Genomic DNA, 21388 nt, shown 5'->3' on the forward strand with positions numbered 1-21388 from the left:
CTCTTGTCACGGTTCTTCCTCTCAGGACCGTTTTTGTAGCGTGTTTTCTGGCTCTGTACCGTTCCCACATACAGACGCGGTTGGTCCCACACTGGGATTGGGATATATCCTGCAGGAAACTGAAATACGATCTTCTGCTGTGATGGAGGTTTCCTTATAGCCGTATCTTGCCAGAACTTGTAAGCGTTGTAATTTATGCACCAGTTAAGTATTGGGGTTTGTTCGGTTTGCCCCAGCAGTTCAAAGGAGATTTTTGACAGGTTTTTTTTTTTTTTTTGGTTTCTTTCTCTTTTTAACACACATAGTCCCCTTTCCCTCTGCTTATTTTAGTGTGCTGGCTTTGTCGATTTTATCGTCTATTTAGTTATTATGTATAACCGGACTTGCACTCATTTCAGTAATCTTCGGATTACTGAAAGCCTGTTTTCTTCACCTCAATCCAAGAGAGATATCGAGGTGCTGGAGCGGGTACAGAGGAGGGCAACGAAGCTGGTGAAGGGCCTGGAGAATAAATCGTACGAAGAACGATTGAAGGAGCTGGGACTGTTTAGTTTGAGGAAGAGGAGGCTGAGGGGTGACCTCCTCACTCTCTACAACTACTTGAAAGGACATTGTAGAGAGGTTGGTGCTGGTTTCTTCTCACAAGCAAATAGCCATAGAACAAGAGGGAATGGCTTCAAGCTGCAACAGGGTAGGTTTAGAATGGACATTAGGAAGAAATTCTTCACAGTAAGAGTGGTCAGACACTGGAACAGGCTGCCCAGGGAGGTGGTTGAGTCACCATCCCTGAACACGTTTAAGAGTCGCTTGGATGTGGTGTTGGGGGATATGGTGTAGGGGAGAACTTTGTAGAGTAGGGTTGATGGTTGGACTCGATGATCCCAAGGGTCTTTTCCAACCTGAATGATTCTATGATTCTTGCCGTATGCAGTCACCTGAGGCTTCGGGACGAGAAGGGTCACCGGCAAACCTGCCTGTAGGATTCCTTGCCCAAAGGTGAATGGACTGGTGCCTTCCTCAGCTGTAGTTTTTTTTTTTGCTGGTGAATTTGTGAATCTGCCTGCGTTGTAGCACCGTTTCGCACTCGCCATCAGCTGGCTGCGTGTTCATCTTCTGAAAAAAAAACAATTTGGCTGTGTAGTAACGTGCTTAAACTATGTGATGAGTAGAAGTGTGAAGGTGTTTACGAGCATCTTCCCTTTTAATTCGTCTGGAGCTGAAGGCTTTAGTGCATTTGTCTGCTTAAGGCACAAACGTGTCAGGAGCAAAACGTAGCCAAGACGAAATTGCCCTTTCTTAACGTAGAGTAGAATGGAGGGGAAGAGATTTTCTTTTTTCATTTTTTTTTTTTTTTTTTTAAATTTTGTAACGTGGATCAGTTTACTAGTTGGACTTAGTGCATGGCCCCACAGGTAACAGCAGCGGCCCAGGAAAAAAGGGGGATGAGAATCCAGACGGGGAGCCTGAATTGCTTGCTGCCGACAAAGCCACCCCTGGAACCTCTTGCCGAAGGTGGGCTTTACTGTTCCTCCCCAAAAGCAGCTGCTGTGGCCCTTCCTCTTTCCCTCTGGTCCCTCACCCTCAGCCAGGAGCAGCATTTGCAAGCACAGCTCGTCTTTGCCTTGTTTGCAGACCAAGTTTTGCCTCCCTGGGCTTGTCTCCCTTGGGTGTCAAGAGGAGGGGGGTGGTCTTTTTTCAGTGGTGCCCAGTGACAGGACAAGAGGAAATGGGCACAAACTTGAATATAAGGAGTTCCATCTAAACATGAGGAGGAACTTCTTTACTTTGAGGGTGGCAGAGCCCTGGAACAGGCTGCCCAGGGAGGTGGTGGAGTCTCTGTCCCTGGAGACATTCAAAACCCGCCTGGACACGTTCCTGTGCAACCTCCTCTGGGTAGACCTGCTCTGGCAGGGGGGTTGGACTAGATAATCTCCAGAGGTCCCTTCCAACCTCATGTGATTCTGTGATTCTGTCATCGAAGCTTTGCCGGCTGGGTTTGCTGCCTTCTCGTTTTGACCTTGCTTTTGTCCAGCTGTGGTTCCCCACGCATTTCTTTGGCGTTATGTAAAGGGGACCTAGTTTTGAGGCAAAGAACGCCCGTGAAAAGCAAGTTACTTTCCAGCCGGTTCAGTTCCACCACCCCCCACCTTGCTTTCGCAGCCCAAGAGCGGAGCCGGTGTTGGGGCAGCAGGAATGAGGTCACAGTGGTCATTTGATGTGAAACCCCATCTGAGAGATGCTACTTGACTGATGCATCTTTATCCTTGAGCGCTGCTGGAAGCCAGCCGAGCGGAGAGGGACTCCTGCCCCGTCCCCCTTTTACCAGCACAGCTGACCTCATTCAGCCAGCCCCGGGGTAAGCGAACCAAAAACTAACCCTATAAAAGAAAGCGAATACTTTTCCGGTGGTTTGGCTCTTCCAGCCAGCTCGCTGGAGGGCCGGAGAAGCAGAAGTGCTGGCTCAAGGGAAACCCTGAGAGTGACGGGCTTAATTAAGCAGGCGGCAAAAAACCGCCGCCGGCCCGCTAATACTCATCCTGCTGCCTGAAATTCGTGGCGTATCCCCTGGCTGTGGGTACAGCTTCGCTGCAGACCTTTGCTGTGCCAGTGGTACACGTAAGGTGGTTCTTGCAGTCCTGGCTGAGGCTGGCTTAGTGTTTATGGCATTTTCACAGACTGACATGGGGTTGGAAGGGACCTCTGGAGATCATCTAGTCCAACCCCCTGCCAGAGCAGGTCCACCCGGAGCAGGTTGCACAGGAACGTGTCCAGGTGGGTTTGAAATGTCTCCAGAGAAGGAGACTCCACCACCTCCCTGGGCAGCCTGTTCCAGTGCTCTGCCACCCTCACAGGAAAGAAGTTCCTCCTCATGTTTAGATGAAACTTCTTACGTTCAAGTTTGCTCCTCCTCCTTGCTGCTGCTGCAAAATTCACCCTTCAATTGAGATGAGGAGGAGATGACAGGATAGCTGAGGGGGGTGTGTTATGGCCAAATGTTACGCTTTTATCTTGAAAATACATAGTTGATGTTGCTATAGTTTTCCATTAGGTTCCTTCTTTAATCAGGGCTATGCAGTTTTTTGGCCGCGGGGTGCTTGAAAATTTCACAAAGACGTAAAATGGCCTTTTCCATTATTTTAATACATACACAACCTGAGGGAGCTGCTGCTTTCTGTGAGCCGCGATCCTTGCTGCTGCTGCATCCAAACAAAACGCTTTGTCCTGGGGCACTGGAGGGAGGAGGCACTGGGGGACGCCGGCCGGACTTGGGGGTGTCTCACCCGGCCCCGGGTGCTGCCTCTGAAGGTGACAGGGGTGTAAATGCAGTTGGAAAGAGGCCACCTTGGCTGGAGGACAGAGCGGTGATCGACAACTTCCCGTGCTGCGGCAGAAAGGATTAGGGAATCGCCACCCAGCAGCACTGGTGGGGCCAGAGGGATGCAAGTCTGGAGCGAGCAGGCAAAGCCATGCTCGGCCCCGGCATCCCGGTCTCTCTGCCTGATTTAGGGGCAAGGGGGAAGCATTTGGCTCTGGGCGCCGAGCTGGAGCATCCGTCGTGATGGTGATAGGAAGGGGGGCTGGGTTGGGATCATGGGGCAAATGACTATGTTGCCCTCTCGTTGGGAGGGGGCCTATAATTTCCATGTGCTGTTTAAACGCTCGCAGGAATGGATTGAATCTCTTGTCTCCTGTGACAGTTAGAAAAGAAAAGGAAAAAAAAAACCAAAACGCAGAGAATTCAGGCCACTTGGAGCGCGTGTCCGAGTTTTGCTAGTCTATCATAATTTGGTTGCATCCTCTCAAATGTAGGTTTCTTTTTTTGGGGGGGCGGGGGGAGGGGTTTCTTTTTTTGGAGAGCTTGGAAAGGAAAAGGAGGAGTTTGGTAAAGCTAAGCAATGAAATGTGCTTTTACATGAGGCTTCAAGAATGATTTTCCTTTAAAGCGGTAGGATCCTCCTTGCACCCCTTTAATGGAAAAAAAAAACCCGCCAACTGACAAAATACTGCATGGTGGTACATGGTAGTAACTGAGGATGAAGAACAGAATACATCAGTGTGGGGAGCTCAAAATGGACCTCTGCCCAGTACAGAAATGCATTATAAACAACTGCATCTGAATAGCCCTGTTTCCTTCCCTCACCTGCCTAATGCGTTTTGCCAAGGGTCTGCTCGCCCTCTTATCTCCTAAATATTTTACGAAAATTAAATCAGAAGTGATTATAGGGAGCAGTTCATCTGTCTCTGGTTCTGTCTGCAAAAGGAGAAGGGAAGGAAGAAGTAAATAAGGCCCATTGCATTTTTAAGTGGAGCCTGACGTATTTGCAGTGCATGTGAAGAGGGTATTTTAAAAGTTTGCATCAGCTGTTGGGTTCTATTTTGGTGATGGATTCCAGCTAAAATAACGTAGATGCTCATAACTGTGTGAATAAATGACCTCTAACTGGCTTCTTAAAATACCCTATCAGTCTGCTGTGGGAAGTTTGCATTTAACTGTTTTTTTTTTCCCCTCCGTTTGTAACCTGGCGTATGATATGGGAGGAGCGTGCCGCTGAATTTAGAGGCTGCAGTGTTAAATTTGTACCTAGCGAAGACATTAATGATTGATTAAGTACACCGATTCTTTTAGCTTACCTAATCTAATTTTTGTTAGCGTTTTTTTCTTTCCCTCCCCTCTTCCCCCCCCGCCCCCCCAACTCCCCAAATCTTATTTTCCTTCTTCCCCCCGCCCTGCCCCTTTGGAAATCTCTGTGCGGAGGAGCTGAGGTTCGGCGGTGGGTTATGTGGAGCCATCTGCTCATGGCTGGGCTCAGCAGCAGCACAGCCTCGTGCCACCCCCCCTGTGCGCGCGCACACACACACACACACCCCCCAGGCTGAGTTTTGCTCCTCTATTTCCTAGCATCCCTACCCGAAAGCTTTTCGGCAGCGTGGGTTTTGCTAAGTTCCCTTAAAATTAGGAGCTGGCTCTTCCCAAATTAATTGCAGTTACGCCAATGACAAGTAGGTCAAAGGCAGAAGAGTTTAAAGAGGAGCTGGCACCCACCTCCCTCTCCAGACCCACCGTCTCTGCCCCCTGCTTCTCCTGGGGACCCTCCTGTGCCGTCAGGGCACAAGCCTCTCCGGGTGGTCGAGTGAAGTCAGGGAGCTGATAGGAGAATGATTTTGGGCTGGATTCCTGTGGTTCTCCACCCAGGCGTGCGCACAGGGCAGGTGATGGGACCGGTGGGAGGGAGAAGCAGGCACCGTCACCTCCCCGCAGCGGTACAGACCTCAGTGGCCGTCTCATGGTCTGCGCAGAGGACAGCTGTGGCCACGTGGCTAATATTACTTGTTAGAGGAGGGAGGCTTTGCTAATCTTCACGGAGCTGTACGAACACAAATATTGGGCAGCTGATCATCCTGACAACGCTGTAGTCCACACCGGGGTGTCATTTCCAAGGCATAAACAGATTAACGGAGCCCCTTCTGCACAAAGGCAAAGCTTGCCTCTCTCCCTGGATGCTTTTGAGCAATGGGTTGGTTTAAACAGTTTGCAGGTTTAGGTAAAAAGATCCCGCTGAAGCGACGTAACTCATTTCAGCATGGAGAAATCCAATCAGGCCGCAGCAAGGAGGAGTTACAGGCGTGAAGAAGGAAACGTAAGAGTCCCGGGAAGCAGAGGCTCTGCAGATTGACAAGGACACGAGCACCTCATGGGTAGGCAGAGCCACCAGTGTACCACGGGACCGCTGTGTTGCCTGGGAAGCAGCCCCAGTAACTGGGGCTTGTGACTTGGGGTGTTTGGTTTTTTTCCCCCCCTTACAACATTCTGGTTTTCCCTTCCCAGCACCTGATGCAAAGGCTTTTCCTTCCACCAAAGCGGTGGTGCAGTAAGGGCAAGACAAGGGCCATCATACGGGAAGGAAATGGTGTGCCCAGGTGGCCGAGAAGGCCAAGAGCATCCTGGCCTGTTTCAGGAATAGCGTGGCCAGCAGGAGTAGGGAAGTGATGGTGCATCTGTACTGGGCAGTTCTGGGCCCCTCACTCCAGGAAGGACATTGAGCTGCTGGAGCGTGTCCAGAGGAGAGCCACCAAGCTGGTGAGGGGTCTAGAGAACAAGTCATACAAGAAGAGGCTGAGGGAACTGGGCATGTTTAGTTTGAAGAAGAGGAGGCTGAGGGGGGACCTCATTGCCCTCTACAGCTACCTGAAAGGAGATTGTAGAGAGGTGGGTGTTGGCCTCTTCTCCCAAGGGAATAATGACAGGAGCAGAAGAAATGGTGTGAAGTTGCAGCAGGGGAGGTTTAGGTTGGATATTAGGAAGAATGACTTTACTGAGAGAGTGGTCGGGCACTGGAACAGCCTGCCCAGGGAGGTGGTGGAGTCGCCATCCCTGGAGGTATTTCAGAAGGGTGTGGATGTGGCACTTCAGGGCATGCTCTAGTGGCCGAGATTGGGGGGATCTTTTGTGTGTGTGTGGTTGGACTCGGTGATCTCAGAGGTCCTTTCCAACCATGAAGATTCTGTGGTTCTGTGAAATGTCACATATATCCGCTGCTCCTGGGTTGAATCCGAGCAAAACGGGGTCTGTCTTCACTCCTCCTCCGACTTTTGCAGGCATTTCTCTTTGTACCTGTTCAAGTGCCTGCTTTTGCAGAGGCACGTCTGACGCCCTGTGTCACTGGCAAGTAGTGAAACAGGAAAATCTCATCGAGGTTTCCCCCTTGCCACATCTGAGGATTTGCCATACCGTCTGATTCTCATATATCCTTTTTACTCCTCAAAGTAAGCTGTGAAGCCACATCTGTGGTCCATGCAGAACTGACTGATGATGCCAGGAGCGGGTTTAGCATTAGCTTAATAGAGATGGTCTTGTGCACCGAACCCTTGTAAATATTCCTTAAGTTTTGCTGACTTAAGACAGCACAGCCACCAGCGTCCTTTTGGCACTAGAAGCCAAAACCACAACATTTAAAAATAAAAATAAAAAAGGTAGCAGTAAAACTAGCTAGCTTTCTGCACTTTATATTGGTGTTTGTGGAAGTGGTGACTAGGAAACGGTCCAAACATTTGAGAAATTATAGTCCTGTTCTGGTTTTACAGAAATCTGCATCCGTGCTGATGGTGATGGTGGTGTACAGCCAGTTTGTCTTTGAACTGTACTGGAATATGATCTAACGTGAAGCTTTTCCTTCAGGCTCTCTGCAAGGAAATAGGACTGGATTCAGCTCCAGGAGCCCTCGGTGAATGAGAGCATCAAAAATGTTTCAAAAACAGATAGATGGGGTTTTCTTCAGTATAATTTTTGTCTTGTCTTCAGTGATAGGAAACAAGCAGAAATTTAATGAAGGTGTTTTGTTCCGTGGCTTTATCTTGCCATGACAAATTAAAAGTTTGTGCTCAGGAGACCAGGAGACAGGAGTCTCAAATCTTTTTTGGTTTTTTTACACTGAACCTTTTTCTTTCTTAATACTTCAATAATCTAAGCCCCTTTTGAAGTGGGCTGTCCTGAATATAGGGGGCACAATTAGAAGTGGGTGGAAAATGTCAGCTTTCCTCGTTTTTTGGATAGAGGGAAAGAGGTGTTTTGAGACAAAAATTAGGATTTTTGTTCTTCGTAGAATCATAGAATGGTTCGGGTTGGAAGGGACCTTAAAGATGATCGAGTTCAAACCCCCTGCTGTGGGCAGGGACACCTCCCACTAGACCAGGTTGCCCAGAGCCCCGTCCAGCCTGGCCTTCTTCCCCTCTTTGTGAAATTCAAAAGCGCTGTATCTCTTTAGGCTTAAAAAAAAAAAAAAAAAAGCTAGAGGGGAAAGGAAAGACTTGCTCTGGCAAGATTAAGCTGAGGGAGTTCTGTGAGACTATATTTTATCTTAATTTCTTGGGAAAGGTGGACGTTTCTTTGCCACGTGTCCAAAATAGCTCTCAGACTTCCTCTTGGTGAAGTACTTAAACAGCAGAGGCTCTGCAGATAAACTGCAGGTCGGTGCTTAGCTCGGTAGTGCTCGCTTGCCGTACCGTTCCCCCGGCTTTATCATTTTTCCTCTCTGTCCTGATAGCACAGCTGTGTTTCCCCTTATTCCAGCAAATGAAAAGGGCCAAGCGAAGAAGAGCTGGCTTGTGCTGGGGCTCCTAAGGGCTCACACCTGGGCAGAGCACGCTAACAAAGGGCTCTGGCTGCCTTCAGAGGGGCTCGTCACACCGGTCTCAGCCGGAGGTCATCGGGCTACGGCCAGGGAGAGGATGCAGCTTGCTGGGCTGTCCTTTTTCCAGGCTCATCCTCAAGCCATGAATTGGTGGGAGCGCTGGGTTTCTTAGAATCATAGAATTGCCCAGGTTGTAAGGGACCTTTCAGATCATCAAGTCCAACCATCAACCCAACACTGCCCAAACCACCACTAACCCACGTTCTCTCAGCACCACATCTGCCTGGCTTTTAAATACCTTCAGGGATGGTGACTCCACCAGTGCCCTGGGCAGCCTCTTCCAGTGTTTGACAGCACTTCTGGGGAAGAAATTTTCCCCAATATCCATCCTAAATCTCCCCTGGCGCAACCGGAGGGCATCTCCTCTTGTCCCATCACTTGTTCCTTGGGAGAAGAGACCGACCCCCCCAACTTCACCCTCCTTTCAGGGAGTTGGAGAGAGTGAGAAGGTCTCCCCTCAGCCTCCTTTTCTCCAGGCTGAACACCCCCAGCTCCCTCAGCCGCTCCTCACAAGACTTGTGCTCCAGACCCCTCACCAGCTTGCAACTAAACAGCCCAGTCAGTGTATCACGCCTGCCACGATGACACCAACACCCCCCCATCAATAACGCACACTCATTTCTGGCCTTCTCATGTTCCTATTTTTCTTGTCCCGGGGACGGCGAGGATGTCTTTTCAGATGATGAGATGGCCATGGGCTCCTCTTTAACGTGTTCGGGCTTCCCGAAGTGAACACGGGAGCCGCTGCAAGGAGGTTTGGCTGTTGCAGGAGGCTGTCTCGGTAAAGAGGAGACCTTGAGCGCCCACCAAGTTTTGCATTTCTATGCTCCATGTCAACAGTCCCCTTCAGATCTGAGTGATGCCGTGAGGAGGCTTGCAGGGCAGTGGGAGATGAGCCAAGCGGAGCTTGGCAGTAGAGAGCAGGTCAGCTTGTAGAGGGCTTCGGCTTTGCAAAGGCCAGACTGGCATGGGTTTTTGATTCCTTTAGGACCATTACTTGCGAAACTACTTGTTCAACGTCACGATACTTCTATTCCCCCTTGTCCTCCCCGCCTCATGTAACCGATAAAATCCTGGAAGGGGAAAAAAAAAATACATAATCTTGTCTTGCTTGACCCACGATTATTTTTGACAACAAACTTGCAAATGCTTTAGCTGGCTGAGAGCACTTCTGGAAGTTACAAGTGACATAACTCCGTAATTCTCCTCTGGCAACCGGTTTCTGACGAGCTGCCGCAGATTGTATTGCTTCATAATTTTGAGACGAATCTTTCCTCTTTTTCATAGTCACTCTTGGATGTTGCATCACACAGGATGCACCTATTCTGTAAAGCCATTAGAGGCTTCTCTGGAGCATGTCCGGAGAAGGACAACAGAGCTGGTGAGGGGTCTGGAGCACAAGTCTTGTGAGGAGCAGCTGAAAGAGCTGGGGGTGTTCAGCCTGGAGAAAAGGAGGCTGAGGGGAGACCTTCTCGCTCTCTACAGCTCCCTGAAAGGAGGGTGTAGAGAGGTGGAGGTCGGTCTCTTATCCCAGGTAACAGGTGATAGGACAAGAGGAAACAGCCTCAGGTTGCACCAGGGGAGGTTTAGGATGAATATTAAAGAAAAATTTCTTCACGGAAAGGGTTATCAAGCATTGGAGCAGGCTGCCCAGGGAAGTAGTGGAGTCACCATCCCTGGAGGTATTTAAAAAATGGGCAGGCCTGGTGCTTAGAAATAAGGTTTAGTGATGGTTTTTGTCAGTGTTGGGTTGATGATTGGACTTGATGATCTGAACGGTCCCTTCCAACCCAGGCAACTCTGTGAGACAAGATGGTCAGTCCGGTTCAGGAGCAAAAGGCTTCCTTTTCTCATCAGTTTTTATGATAGATGCTTATCTCAGAATATTACTTAGGCACCTGATTAGCCGGCTGTTCTTGTGTAACAAATCCATTTCAATGAGAAATAAACTGCGGTAAATGATTAACATAATCTTCTTTACTAATGGCTAGGGTTTTTTAATTTAATGAGTCACTTCTGAAAGTCCAAGGGGAAAACAGGGACACTTTTTTTTCTTTTTCTTTTTTTTTTTTTTTAAATACTCACAGTGCAGTCATTCGTGTGTAGAAGCCCGGTGGTGTTTCTCAAAGCAGCCATATCAAACCTGCGGTACGTGTGCTTGCTCAGATACGTACAGCTCACTTGCAAAAGGAAATGTGTTGCATGGGTTTTATAAAATTACTATTATGGTCATGATTAATGATTTTGTTATCCAAGCAGTGAAACCACAAGACTTTGCGACCGCCATAGCAATCGCAAAACTCTGGTACGTGCAGCACAAATTTCTCTAATTGAGCATTTGAGGGAATGTTGAAACAGTTTCTTGCTGGACTCCCTGTTCCAACAACTTTAGTTTTGGGTTCATTTCTCTTATGTGGCTACTGGGCATGTTTTCAATATATTCCCCTCAAAACCAAATACTGGACCTGGATTGGTTTCAGCAGGCTTTAGAGGAAGACAGTGTTTCTCTGACAGACTAGTGGCTCAACGGTCTGGGACATGTTTTTCTATTGGTGAAATAGCCTGGCTCTGGAGGCCACCTCCTTTCTAGATGTTTTCCTGTAGGCAAGTGTGTTGTATTTGGGTGATGGTGTGTATTTGGTGCAACAAACCTCTCATGTCTGCCCCCTCCACCAGCATCCCCAAAATCTTGACTGCTATGTTGGTGGTAGAAAATCCCAGCCAAGACCCAGGCTTGTCGTGGGGAACAGAAGTTGTTCCCTGCTTCCATCACTGACAAAGTCTGGCCATCATTTCTTCGTAGTGGCACCTGGCTGAAGATGAGGGTGCCTTTTCTTTGAGAATGTGCCTGACTTTCGCCAGTCACCCAAGTCCAGGGTCAGCCCCAGTGGAGTGGTACTGAGAGAACAGTATGCTTTTGAAGGCCTGAGCATCATCGTGCCTTTGATCCTTGGTCACTTACTTTCTTCTGAGGGGTTTCCATATGGCTTCACATTTTAACTATGGGCTCTGCTGGAAGTACCTCCTTCTGTTTGAATATCTAAGCGTGTTCCAGTGAATGCCTCACGATCTTCTCTTCTGAAGGATACCAGAAGAATCATCTCTTCCTACTTACGTTCCCACAGGACTCATGATTCAATAGACTTCTTCTCTTCCTATCTTCATGGTACCTTCCATCATCTCTTTTCCAGGCTGGAGACACCCAAGCTATAGTTAGCTGTTGTTAAGAAGCTGTCCCGTGTCCTCGATTGTCCTGCCCGTGGCTCTGTGAGCTTGCCATGGTGAAAATACCCTTAATGACACAGGGTGGAGGGGGGTCCAGGACCGCAGACAGATTGGGGAAGCACAGCAGATACATGCAAGGCCTTGATGATCGTCTTTGTTGCTGCTGCTTTGGTTTTTTTTCAATCCATTGCTGAGCCACCAGGCTGGGACTGTCACAGGGCTGTCTGTTATAACCCCAAGACCTCTTTCCTGAGCAGAGATAGCTGGCTCTGAGTGCATCATTTTACATATCAGATCAAGGTGTTTCTGACACTTTGCACTTTAGTGGTAATTTTTTAAAAATTATTTTTTAACTTCTGTCTCTCAGAAATATGAGATTCTTAAGCGAGTTTTCAGGGTCAGCTTTCATTTTCACTCCCTTAAATAACTTAAGTTTCATCAGAAAACTGTGTCATCTTGTCGTTCACCTGTCTCTTTAGATCATTGATGAGAACGAACCCCACAGTCTCCTCATCTGTGCTGGTGAGCATTGGTGACCTTCTGCTTGGGAGGAGGGTATTCTCTACCTTTTTTTTTCCCCCCAATCTTCAAACCATTGATTCCTACATGTCGAGAGCCTTCTCTCTTCCCCTACAGAAGCTTGAAGCTTTGATGGGGGACCTTGTTGGAAAGCAACAGTGCTTGTCCTGGTCAATGGTCAGCAAGGTAACCTTGCAGACACTGCGTTTGTCGACCAACTGCCTTTAGCATCACCAGCCAGGAGGCAGCGTGAGCTTTTGTTTTACAGACAGCTGAGCAGAGACGTTAGTCTTGGATAGCCTGCTTTCTCCCTTTCTGGGCGCTTAGAGTAAGTGTTTGTCTTGGCACACTGCCCCTCTAATCTGAGGACATTGAAGGTGGAAATGCAGCAATTTTTAATAAGGTGAAAGCAGGGGCCGGGGCCGCAGCCTCCGTGCTATGCTGCAAACAGGTTTTGTAGCCATGTCAACACACGTGGAGGAGAGGCTCGGTTGCCCTGCCGGGTCTGAAGGAGAACAAGGTGTGGAGGAAAGCAAGAGCAGATAAGAATCGGGCAAGATAAAAATCACTACAGCCTCTTTTCCAATTGCCTGTTGCAGAAATACTGCTTTTCCCCGAGAGGCAGCAAATAGCAGGCAGCTTGGAGAGCTGGTTATAGCTCCCAGCTGCCCTGCTGAAATTATCTAGCAGTTATATCCAGTTTGGGATTTTTATTTTCATCTAGGAGGGTGAGGGGGTTGCAGGCCAGTGTGTGCAACCTCCTCCAGTTGGGTAGTTTTCCCAGGCTTCATTATTTTGACCATGGGCACCCACGATGTTTTTCGGAGGGTATCCACGAAGGGCTCATCACAGCAGGGCTCGGCTGTGGTTCCGGTGAAGGGTCCCACTGGCTGGCACGGCACCGCCTTAAAGCCCTGCCTCCTTTTTGGTTCACACCAGTCAAAGTTTAACTTGGAGAGTACTGGCTGAGGCTGACAGGACTGTGGGGTGTGTGCCTCTCTGTTGTTGTTCCTGAGGAGCTTAAATTACAACTCGGCATCCGGGGCTGCACCACATACGGCATTGCAAAAAGGTGCTCCTGTGAGGCAGGTGTTTTAACTAAATCCTAACTCTTCTCGGGTTTTCCAAATAGGTTAGAAGCTTAGTGCTATCACAAAGTACTGGCTTGTAGAAGCTGCTCATTTTCTTTCGAAACGTCCTCAGAACGCACTAGGTATTGTAGGACCTAAAGTTACAGGCACAAGAATTAGCTTTGAAGGGTTTAAACCCCAGATTTGAAGTGCCCTTCGTCTAATAAGTTATGAAGGCTGGGCTGACGAAACCACTTTTTAAGAAGAGCCTGAGTATCAGTGCCAGTTACATTTTAGGGGTGGTGTTAACTGTTTTTAAGAGTTGTTCTGCTTCTAGGTACTTGTCTTAAAAAAAAAAACCAAAAACCAAAACAAACCAAAACCAAAACACGTGCATTAAAAGTCTGCTCCTCATGGGGTGGGTCAGCCATTCTTTCAAAACTCATCCTGCCTGTTGTACCTCTCAGGTAACCCAGCCTGGCTTTACATCAGACTGCAAACAGATTTGTATATTTTCTTTTCAATAAAGTACGTTGGTGGTTCAGCCCTTTTAACTGCTATACCGGTTAGAGAGAATCAACATCTGTTTTGTGCTGTAACGCTTGAAGGTGTGCTCACCTTTGGACAGAGCCTTGCAGAGCGTTGTTTTCAGAATAAACAAATACCCACAATGAGCCGCCTTGTATTCTTGGCGTAAGAGACGTGTCTACTACGATTCATTGGAAAATAATATTTAGAGAGTGCGTTCCTGACAAGGAGAGAAGGTTTTTCAGGTAAAACCAGTCTTCTCCCGCTACCGATACAACTTCTCTCCACTTTTGAGGTTGTGTCTTTAGCTAATACTCTCGTGGCAAACGGAAGGCTTTCCCTTGGACTCGTCGTAGCTGCAGCACAGCTTGTTAGCTGGAGGGCGATGGGAGATTTTTCTCAGTTCAAAGCACCAAAATTTTAGGCAGATGCAACGTCACAGCTCTTCTGATCATTGTGCACGGAGGCTCTTTTTTTCCTGTTCCTCATCTCGTAGTGCATTTAACAGCCGTCCTCTTGATATTCATGGTAATATGAAAAAGCCCAACCAATCCATGAAAAGAATTAACGCGCAAAATCCTGAACGTCTAGGTGTTGTATGGAAAGTATTTTAACCAAGGAAGGGCTATGGAGAGAGGATGGCTAAGACTGGTACCCCACTGTGTATTTCTCCAGGAGGAGGAATACGTATATTAAGAAGCTGCGGGTATTGGCAACAGTGTGTTATTGCGTGATATTTCACCCTTTCGTGATAACTGATTAACCTAAAAAAAGTGCACACCGTGAGTCAGGAATGTATAAAAACACAAGTAACATTCATTGCACGTTAGAGATTAGTGACAAAACGAGGAGAAAAAAAAAAAAAAAACAAAACTGAAGTTTTTAAAGGAAAGCTGGTTATTCAAGTAGCCTGTGATGAACTGGAATTCAGTGAGTGTTTGGAGAAAAAAAGCGTAAAGGAGTTTTTGGCTTCATGGGACACCTGCAGGTCATCAAAATCTCCGGTATTTTTGTAGCCTGGGTAACTAGTGGGGTACAGCCCAGGCACACAAACGCTCTGTCTGAGTCTGCCCACGGGACTCACACAATTGCATCATTTGATGGAGCTTAACTTTGCTCTTCAGAGGTAGCTTCTGGCATGAAAGCTCATCGTCCCGCAATGCCCAGTATAACAAATAGCACGCCAAGCAAATCCGAGCGGTGTTGGTGAAAATGTCGCAAGTAGGCGATGGCATATTATATTTTTCCATGTGTGTGGCAGCAGCTTTTATGGCCTGGCAACAGATCTGCCTCTTTCAAGTATTTTATGTGAAACTTTATGAAGGTGCCTGCTGTCAGGTGTTGCCAGTATTGCAGGTGTGCGCGAAGTCAGCGAGCGGCAAAACATCACATTTATTACCGCCTGCAGTAACAGCTGAATGTATGACGATTTTCCGCCCTCCCTCCCCTTTCCATTTATCACAGAACGCTACAGATAGCTCCTCTAACTCCTCTCAAAAAAGGGAACAGCCCGTGCGAACTCTGGCTTCTCCTGCATCCTGCGAACATCGAAGAATTTGCACTCGTGGACACCTTCACGACCATTATAGCTCTGACCACTACCATCTAGAACAAGTAAGGTTTCTTCCCAGTGTTGCCACCTAAAGGGCTGTGTCTGCCATAGCTGAGACTGGTGTTCGGTTTTCCCCCCACATCCCTGAAAGACCCCCCCCTCCCTTCTTTCCCCTTTCTCTCTCAGTTAGCTTTACATGGCTTCCATTTTATTTAAAAAAAAAAGGGGGGGGGGTGTTACACTGTGATTTAATATGTTACGTTGCACCACATGCACACAGACCGTTGTAGGTCTGTGACAATTCTACTCATTCCTGAGCCACAGGCTGAAACTCCGTGACGGCTCATGGCTAAAGGCGTACAAAGAGGGAGGGAAAGGTGAAACTGTTAAATATTGGCTTTTCACTAAGCAAGGAGACTGATTGCTGACAGCAAAGTGAGCTTATTTAGCTTTTCTCCCTCTTCTTCTCCATCCCTACTTCCACAGTCAGTACCGCGATCCTACCGGCACGTCAACTTTCCAGACGATGATGAGGAGATAGTGCGCATCAATCCTCGGGAAAAGATTTGGATGACTGGATACGAGGACTATCGCCATGCCCCAGCACGGGGAAAGAACTTTGATCCTGATGACATGGACTCTTACGTACGTTTTGCCAAAAGCGAGGCCTCAAAACACGAATACACTTATCCTTACGTAGACAACTCGGACTTTGACCTGGGTGAAGATATCAAGGGTGCTGTGATAAAGACTCAACCTGTCAAATTCAAGCCCAGGCGGAAGGAAGATGGTGAGAGGTCACGGTGCGTGTACTGCAGGGACATGTTCAACCATGAGGAGAACAAACGGGGTCAATGCCAGGATGCTCCAGACCGTGTCAAGACTTGCATCCATCGAGTGAGCTGTATGTGGTGCGCAGACACTATGCTCTATCACTGTATGTCCGATCCGGAAGGAGACTATACAGATCCTTGCTCGTGCGACACCAGTGATGAAATGTTTTGCCTCCGGTGGATGGCCCTTATCGCCTTGTCTTTCATTGCTCCATGTATGTGCTGTTACTTGCCGCTTCGGGCTTGTTACCACTGTGGGGTCATGTGCAGGTGCTGTGGTGGAAAACACAAAGCTGCTGGATGACTACAGATGCATTCGAAGTGTTACGTTTTTCCTGTAGTTCAAGGAACACGTTGGTTTTGGAGCATTGAGATCACTCATTTTGATGCAGCCACTGTGCCCAACAGCATCCAGAAACCACCAGTTTGGATCACTTTACATACGGTCGTCTGGGGGCTCACACTGCATTGATTTGCTCATCAAGTGTTCTAACTAACTAACCTACAGCATAGACTTTTGTATTATTAATCTGTAATCAAAACAGACTGTCTTGTACATGTTCTTTTTTTTTCTTTTCTTTTTTTTTCTTTTCTCTCCAGTTAAAATGAGTTTGAGGAGAAAAAAAAAAAAAATGCTTTAAATGGTGGTGGATTGTAGAACATCTCCAGGTTGTGTCCGTCTTGCCTCCCGCGGTACCATCAGCATGTTAGCAAGCTTTGGCACTTCTAGAAACGGGGTGGTGTAGTGAATGACATCTCACTCAGAAGATATTTTAACTTGCCGTCAAGTTATTGTGTGTGTATAGAAGGTGTGCTAGTAACAAACTTGTACCACAACACAGTATTTCTGTCACTGGTTTTCTTAGGGGTTTTTTGTTCTGTTTTCCGAAGCCAAAATAGCCATCTAAGCTGCAGTTTCTCTTCTAGAGTCCATTGTCATTTCCTTCAGCAAACATCTTAAATTATTTCTCTGTTCGTGAAGCTCTGTGAACAGAAAGCAAGGCTCAGTTACCATAGTCACATAACCATTGAGAATCTGGTAGTTCTCTTTACCTGTAATCATTTCAGACCACTACTTGAAAGGGAAACTTAAATTTTAGGGTTTTCTTTTTTCCCTAAATAACATTGGAAAAATAAAACTGTGTTTTCAGAGCTCTGCCCAAAAGAAAGGGAAGTTCTTCATTAGCCAGCCATGTAATGATCTGTGAATAAAACACTAATGTTCCAGATGAGGAAAATTGTTGTTATGCAAAGAATTACTAACAATGCAATGTCAAAAGCACTATTATGGCAATTCTGGGGAAATGCTGCATTAAGTGGTGGATTATGTGGAAAATTGTATCTGTTTGTTTGTTTTCTGTACAATACATGAGCATGAGAACATACGCATCCACGGTAGAAACTACTACATTTAGCGACCTAAACAGGTATTTTAAAATCAAAAAGCCAGGGTGTCGACCACCACTTCCATTTCCTGACCTGCGGTCCCAATCCTCCAGATTCTTACCCAAGTCTCAGCGTACCACGCCTGCAGCCGGCATTTCTGTGACTCTGCGTGAAGGATTAATTAAGCATGGTGAGTCTTTGCAGGAGCCGGACCGAAGCGTCCCCCTGGCTTTCCCCTCCCCAGTTCACCACCCAGATTTATCGAGTGGATGCATAAGGTGCATACAGCAGGATAAGATTACTTTGAGATTTTTTTTTTCTTAATTTTTTTTTTTTTCTAAATGTCATGTTGTCTTGTGTACAAGGCTTGTAATTAGCTTGGAAAAAGAGTATTTTTCTAATATATTACAAGGAATAGCCAAATAATTTTTATTAAAAAAAAAATAAATAATGATTTAGCGCAGTGAGCTCTAACTAGCATAGTACAATCTGAATACTTTGAGGCAGCTAGGGATTGGCTTGTCAAAGCTGGCACTGCTGTTCCTGCCATAATTTCTTTCTGCAGTAAATTGCCAGTGGGCGCATGTCCTTTCCCTCCCTCTATTGCACATTGACATCAGTCTTAAAAGAGAGGAAATTTTTTTATTTTTTTTAATTAATTTGCCAAATAAATGTAAAAGGAACGCTTGCCATTCTTTCTTGGTGGAATGTCCCAATGGTTCCTCTGAGAGTTAATCACAGCTTTTTAGTCGACCATTAATTAAGTATGCAATGTGCTTATACACTATAGAGTTCGGTAGGCTTAATTCGTAGCAGTTGCTGGGGATTTTTTCAGTTGGGAAAAAACAAAACAAAACAAAACAAAAAGAATGATAGTGGAAAAGGGGTGGAGTGTTACACTCTGGGTGATGTGTCTGGGTTTGCTGAATGAAATATAAATATTTTGTGCCTAATAGCAGTTGACAAATCTCTCAATGGTGTCTAATAAACATCAAGCCAGCCTCGAAAAGAAAAAATAAAATTAATGGAACAACCTTTTCCTTTTATTTCTGTTCTCAAAAGTTGTTTCATGCAAACAAACATCTGTAAGATCTTCTCTCTATAAAGCACAACACTACAAAAAGATCTTACAGCTTTTTGTCCGGTCTTGAAGTGCCCCTATTTATTTAAGTAAAGTAGACATACTCTAAGCCTTTCTGTATGTCTGGAAATAAAAGTTTAAAAAAAAAAAAAAATTCCCTCTTTTTTTTTATTTTTTTTTTCTTCCCCTCCTCCTTCCTCCCTCTTCTCTTGGGTTTTTGTAATACTTGTAGATTTTGCTGCGTGTGTTATTTGGTTTGTGAAGGCAGTGGTGTAAGGGCACAATGGTAGAGATGGGTGTTTTTTTGTAAATATTTCTCCTTAATTTCCACACTGCTGCTGAACAGTGTGTAGCGTTCTCCCGGTCAGCTTTGCAATACTGACATCAATCATTTGAGAGAAATTATTCAGATTTTATTTTTGTATCTGTGGTAACAAAACATTAACCAAATTATTTTTTTTTTTCTGTTGTGGAAAGTTTTTTGGGTTTTTTTTCCAAGCTATTGCTCACGTTAACAAATTAAAGTGCCTGAAGCCTCATCATTATTGTATCTATATACTAAAAGTTAAAACCCTGTTGTATTGATTTTTATAAGCCTTTTTACCTCTGTGTAAAAAAAAAATATATATACAAGTGTATGATGTACATTTTAGTTCTTAACTTCTTTTTTTATTGTTTCTAATATGTATGATCAGTGTAGCTATTGCTTTAAATTGTACCATGTAAATATAAATACATCATATCAAAAAATGACACTGTTTATTGTCATTGAGCTGACTGGAAAATGAGGGGAAAACAAAGCGGTGCTGGGAATCGCAGAGCCATTGCCAGAGTCACCTCCCCAAGACCCCGGGGTTTCTGAGGGAAAAAAAGGACTTACTTTACCTTTTTTGGTGTTGAATGCGGCCAGCCCCAGGCACAGGCCAGTGGGGAGCGTGGGGGCAGGTGTTCTTTAGGTGGCGTTCAGGTGTTTTGGATGGTTTTGGGGGAGGGCGGCCCAAGCCTGGTGGCCCCCACAGGCCCCGGCAGCCATGACAGGGGCTCAGATTCCCCTCCTGCTCTCCCTTCTCCTCCCACGTGCAGCTTTGGGCTGGAATAAATACTTTGCGGGAACGTTTTTTATTTTATTTTGTTTCACCCAAGCACAGTGGCCCCAAAGAACAAGGGACAGCGGAGAGAAAGGCTGGCAGACGTGGCCGCTGAGCGAGGGCCGCCTCGCTTTTTGAGGGCTGGCTGGACAAGGGCGACGCTGAGGAAGGATGGCGGTGCTGGCACTGCCGTCCCCACATGGAGGGATTTAACGTGGAAGATGGAAGAGGAATAACCCAGTCAAAACGGACACTGATCAACTGAGGGATCCGGAGGGAAACCGGTGAGTATATCTGAATTGTTACAGTTAGTTCCAATGGGAGCTAGTCAGGCCTGAAAAGCCCAGTTTTATTTTTCTGTAGGTAAATGAGAACCCAACTAAGCTGTTGCTCCTCCTTTTTCATAGAATCGTAGAATGGTTTGGGTTGGAAGGAACCTTAAAAACCATCTAGTGCCAGCCCCCCCTGCCCTGGGCAGGGACACCTCCCACCAGACCAGGTTGCTCAAAGCCCCCTCCAACCTGGCCTTGAACCCCTCCAGGGATGGGGCAGCCACAGTTTTTCTATGTGCTGCTGCTTGTTGCTCAGCTGAATAACAAAGCTGCCTCAAGAGGTGTGTAAAAGGGAAGGCAAAGAGCACACACGCCAAAGTGTACGTGTCCTTCTGGGATGAAAGGTTTGCTCCCTGAGACGGTGGTGCTTTTGTGTCACCTGCACGTGGGGTGACAGGCCAGCTGCATGAAAAACCTCAGTGGCTTAATTTGTCACATCTTTGCTGAGATCCTGAGTCCGCGTTCACTTTTTACTGGCTTATATTTGTATTCATGTATTTCTAGAAATATTATATGCTTGTATAAACATGGATTTGTGTTGACATTTATGATACAAGTGTGTATTGGTTATAAATTTTTCTTAAAAAGGACTTTGCAGGCCTCGTGAGAAGCACGTGCTCTGTGGGTCAGGCACTGTGTTCAGGAGGACTCTTGTGGCACACAAAGCCTTTGGTCTGTGTTGGTGTTTGCTCCCTCCGCGGCCAAGCCGAGGGCCAAGGGACTCCGATGACCTGTTGCTTCCAGTTCATCACACTCTCTTGACTAATTAAAGCAGGAAAACCTGCTCTGTTCCCTGGTCATTTGAATTCAGTTTGTCCCGCAGATGGCCTGGCTAAGCCATGTTATCTTCCTCCAGCCTGCAATGTCCTCTTGCTTTCAACTGTGAATCAAAGGGGTTGCTTAAGCCTAGAAGTCTCTAAACTGAACCAGTAAATGGTTCGTTTGGACCCTGGCTACGTGGAAAGTGCAAACACCACCAAGATACAAGGCACCATGAAAGGCAAACAACCCTCTGCAGCGTAATCAATGCAGAGATCCTGGGCTTTCTCCTGCTGATGGGTACTGTCAAGATGCAATCAAGGAGACTGAGTTTGGAGAGGACATAGATACTGTAAGCTTGCAACCATATGAAACAAGGTTGAATATTTTATGGCTTTAAAAAAACATTTCATTAGTTAATGTAATACAAATTGCACTTTAGAATAATATTCTTTCACCCAGGCTGAGTTTTAGCCACTGACAAATGCAGTTTGGCATTTTATAGTAAAGAGAATTGACACCAAATGTGCCTGGGTCAGAATGGCTCTTCCCGGCCTCTCCTTTTCCCGCTTTGGCAGCAGGAGCAGTGGTGACCCAGTCCACCCCCGGGCCTATCTCCTGGGGAGGCATCCTTGGGTTCAGGCAAATGTTATCACAGCAGTCCCACCTCTGTGAACTTTTCTCCTTGTAGCCTGTGAAGCTGAAGAGACAGGCGGCCGGGAGAGAATTTGCTTGGCTGTGCTCACTCAGAGAACCTGCAAATACTTCCAACAAGGCTCTCTTCATAAAAGCAGTACAGGTCAGGAATTGCAGAAGGAACAGAGGG

The 21388-nt window shown here is 46.7% G+C and overlaps 1 protein-coding gene across 1 annotated transcript in view; it reads left to right on the plus strand.

The window, feature by feature from the left end:
- The window catches only part of SPRED2 (sprouty related EVH1 domain containing 2), a 35532-nt gene extending 16411 nt beyond the window's left edge, over nucleotides 1-19121 (plus strand). Inside the window, exons 5-6 of the mRNA XM_074150840.1 lie at nucleotides 14996-15145; nucleotides 15570-19121. Of these exons, the coding sequence (XP_074006941.1) occupies nucleotides 14996-15145; nucleotides 15570-16220 (801 nt within the window). The 3' untranslated portion in view covers nucleotides 16221-19121. The remainder of the gene's footprint in view (nucleotides 1-14995; nucleotides 15146-15569) is intronic.
- The last annotated feature ends 2267 nt before the right edge of the window (nucleotides 19122-21388 follow it).

This window comes from Numenius arquata, chromosome 7 (assembly GCF_964106895.1).
Source record: "Numenius arquata chromosome 7, bNumArq3.hap1.1, whole genome shotgun sequence".
NCBI classification, from domain to species: Eukaryota; Metazoa; Chordata; class Aves; order Charadriiformes; family Scolopacidae; genus Numenius; species Numenius arquata.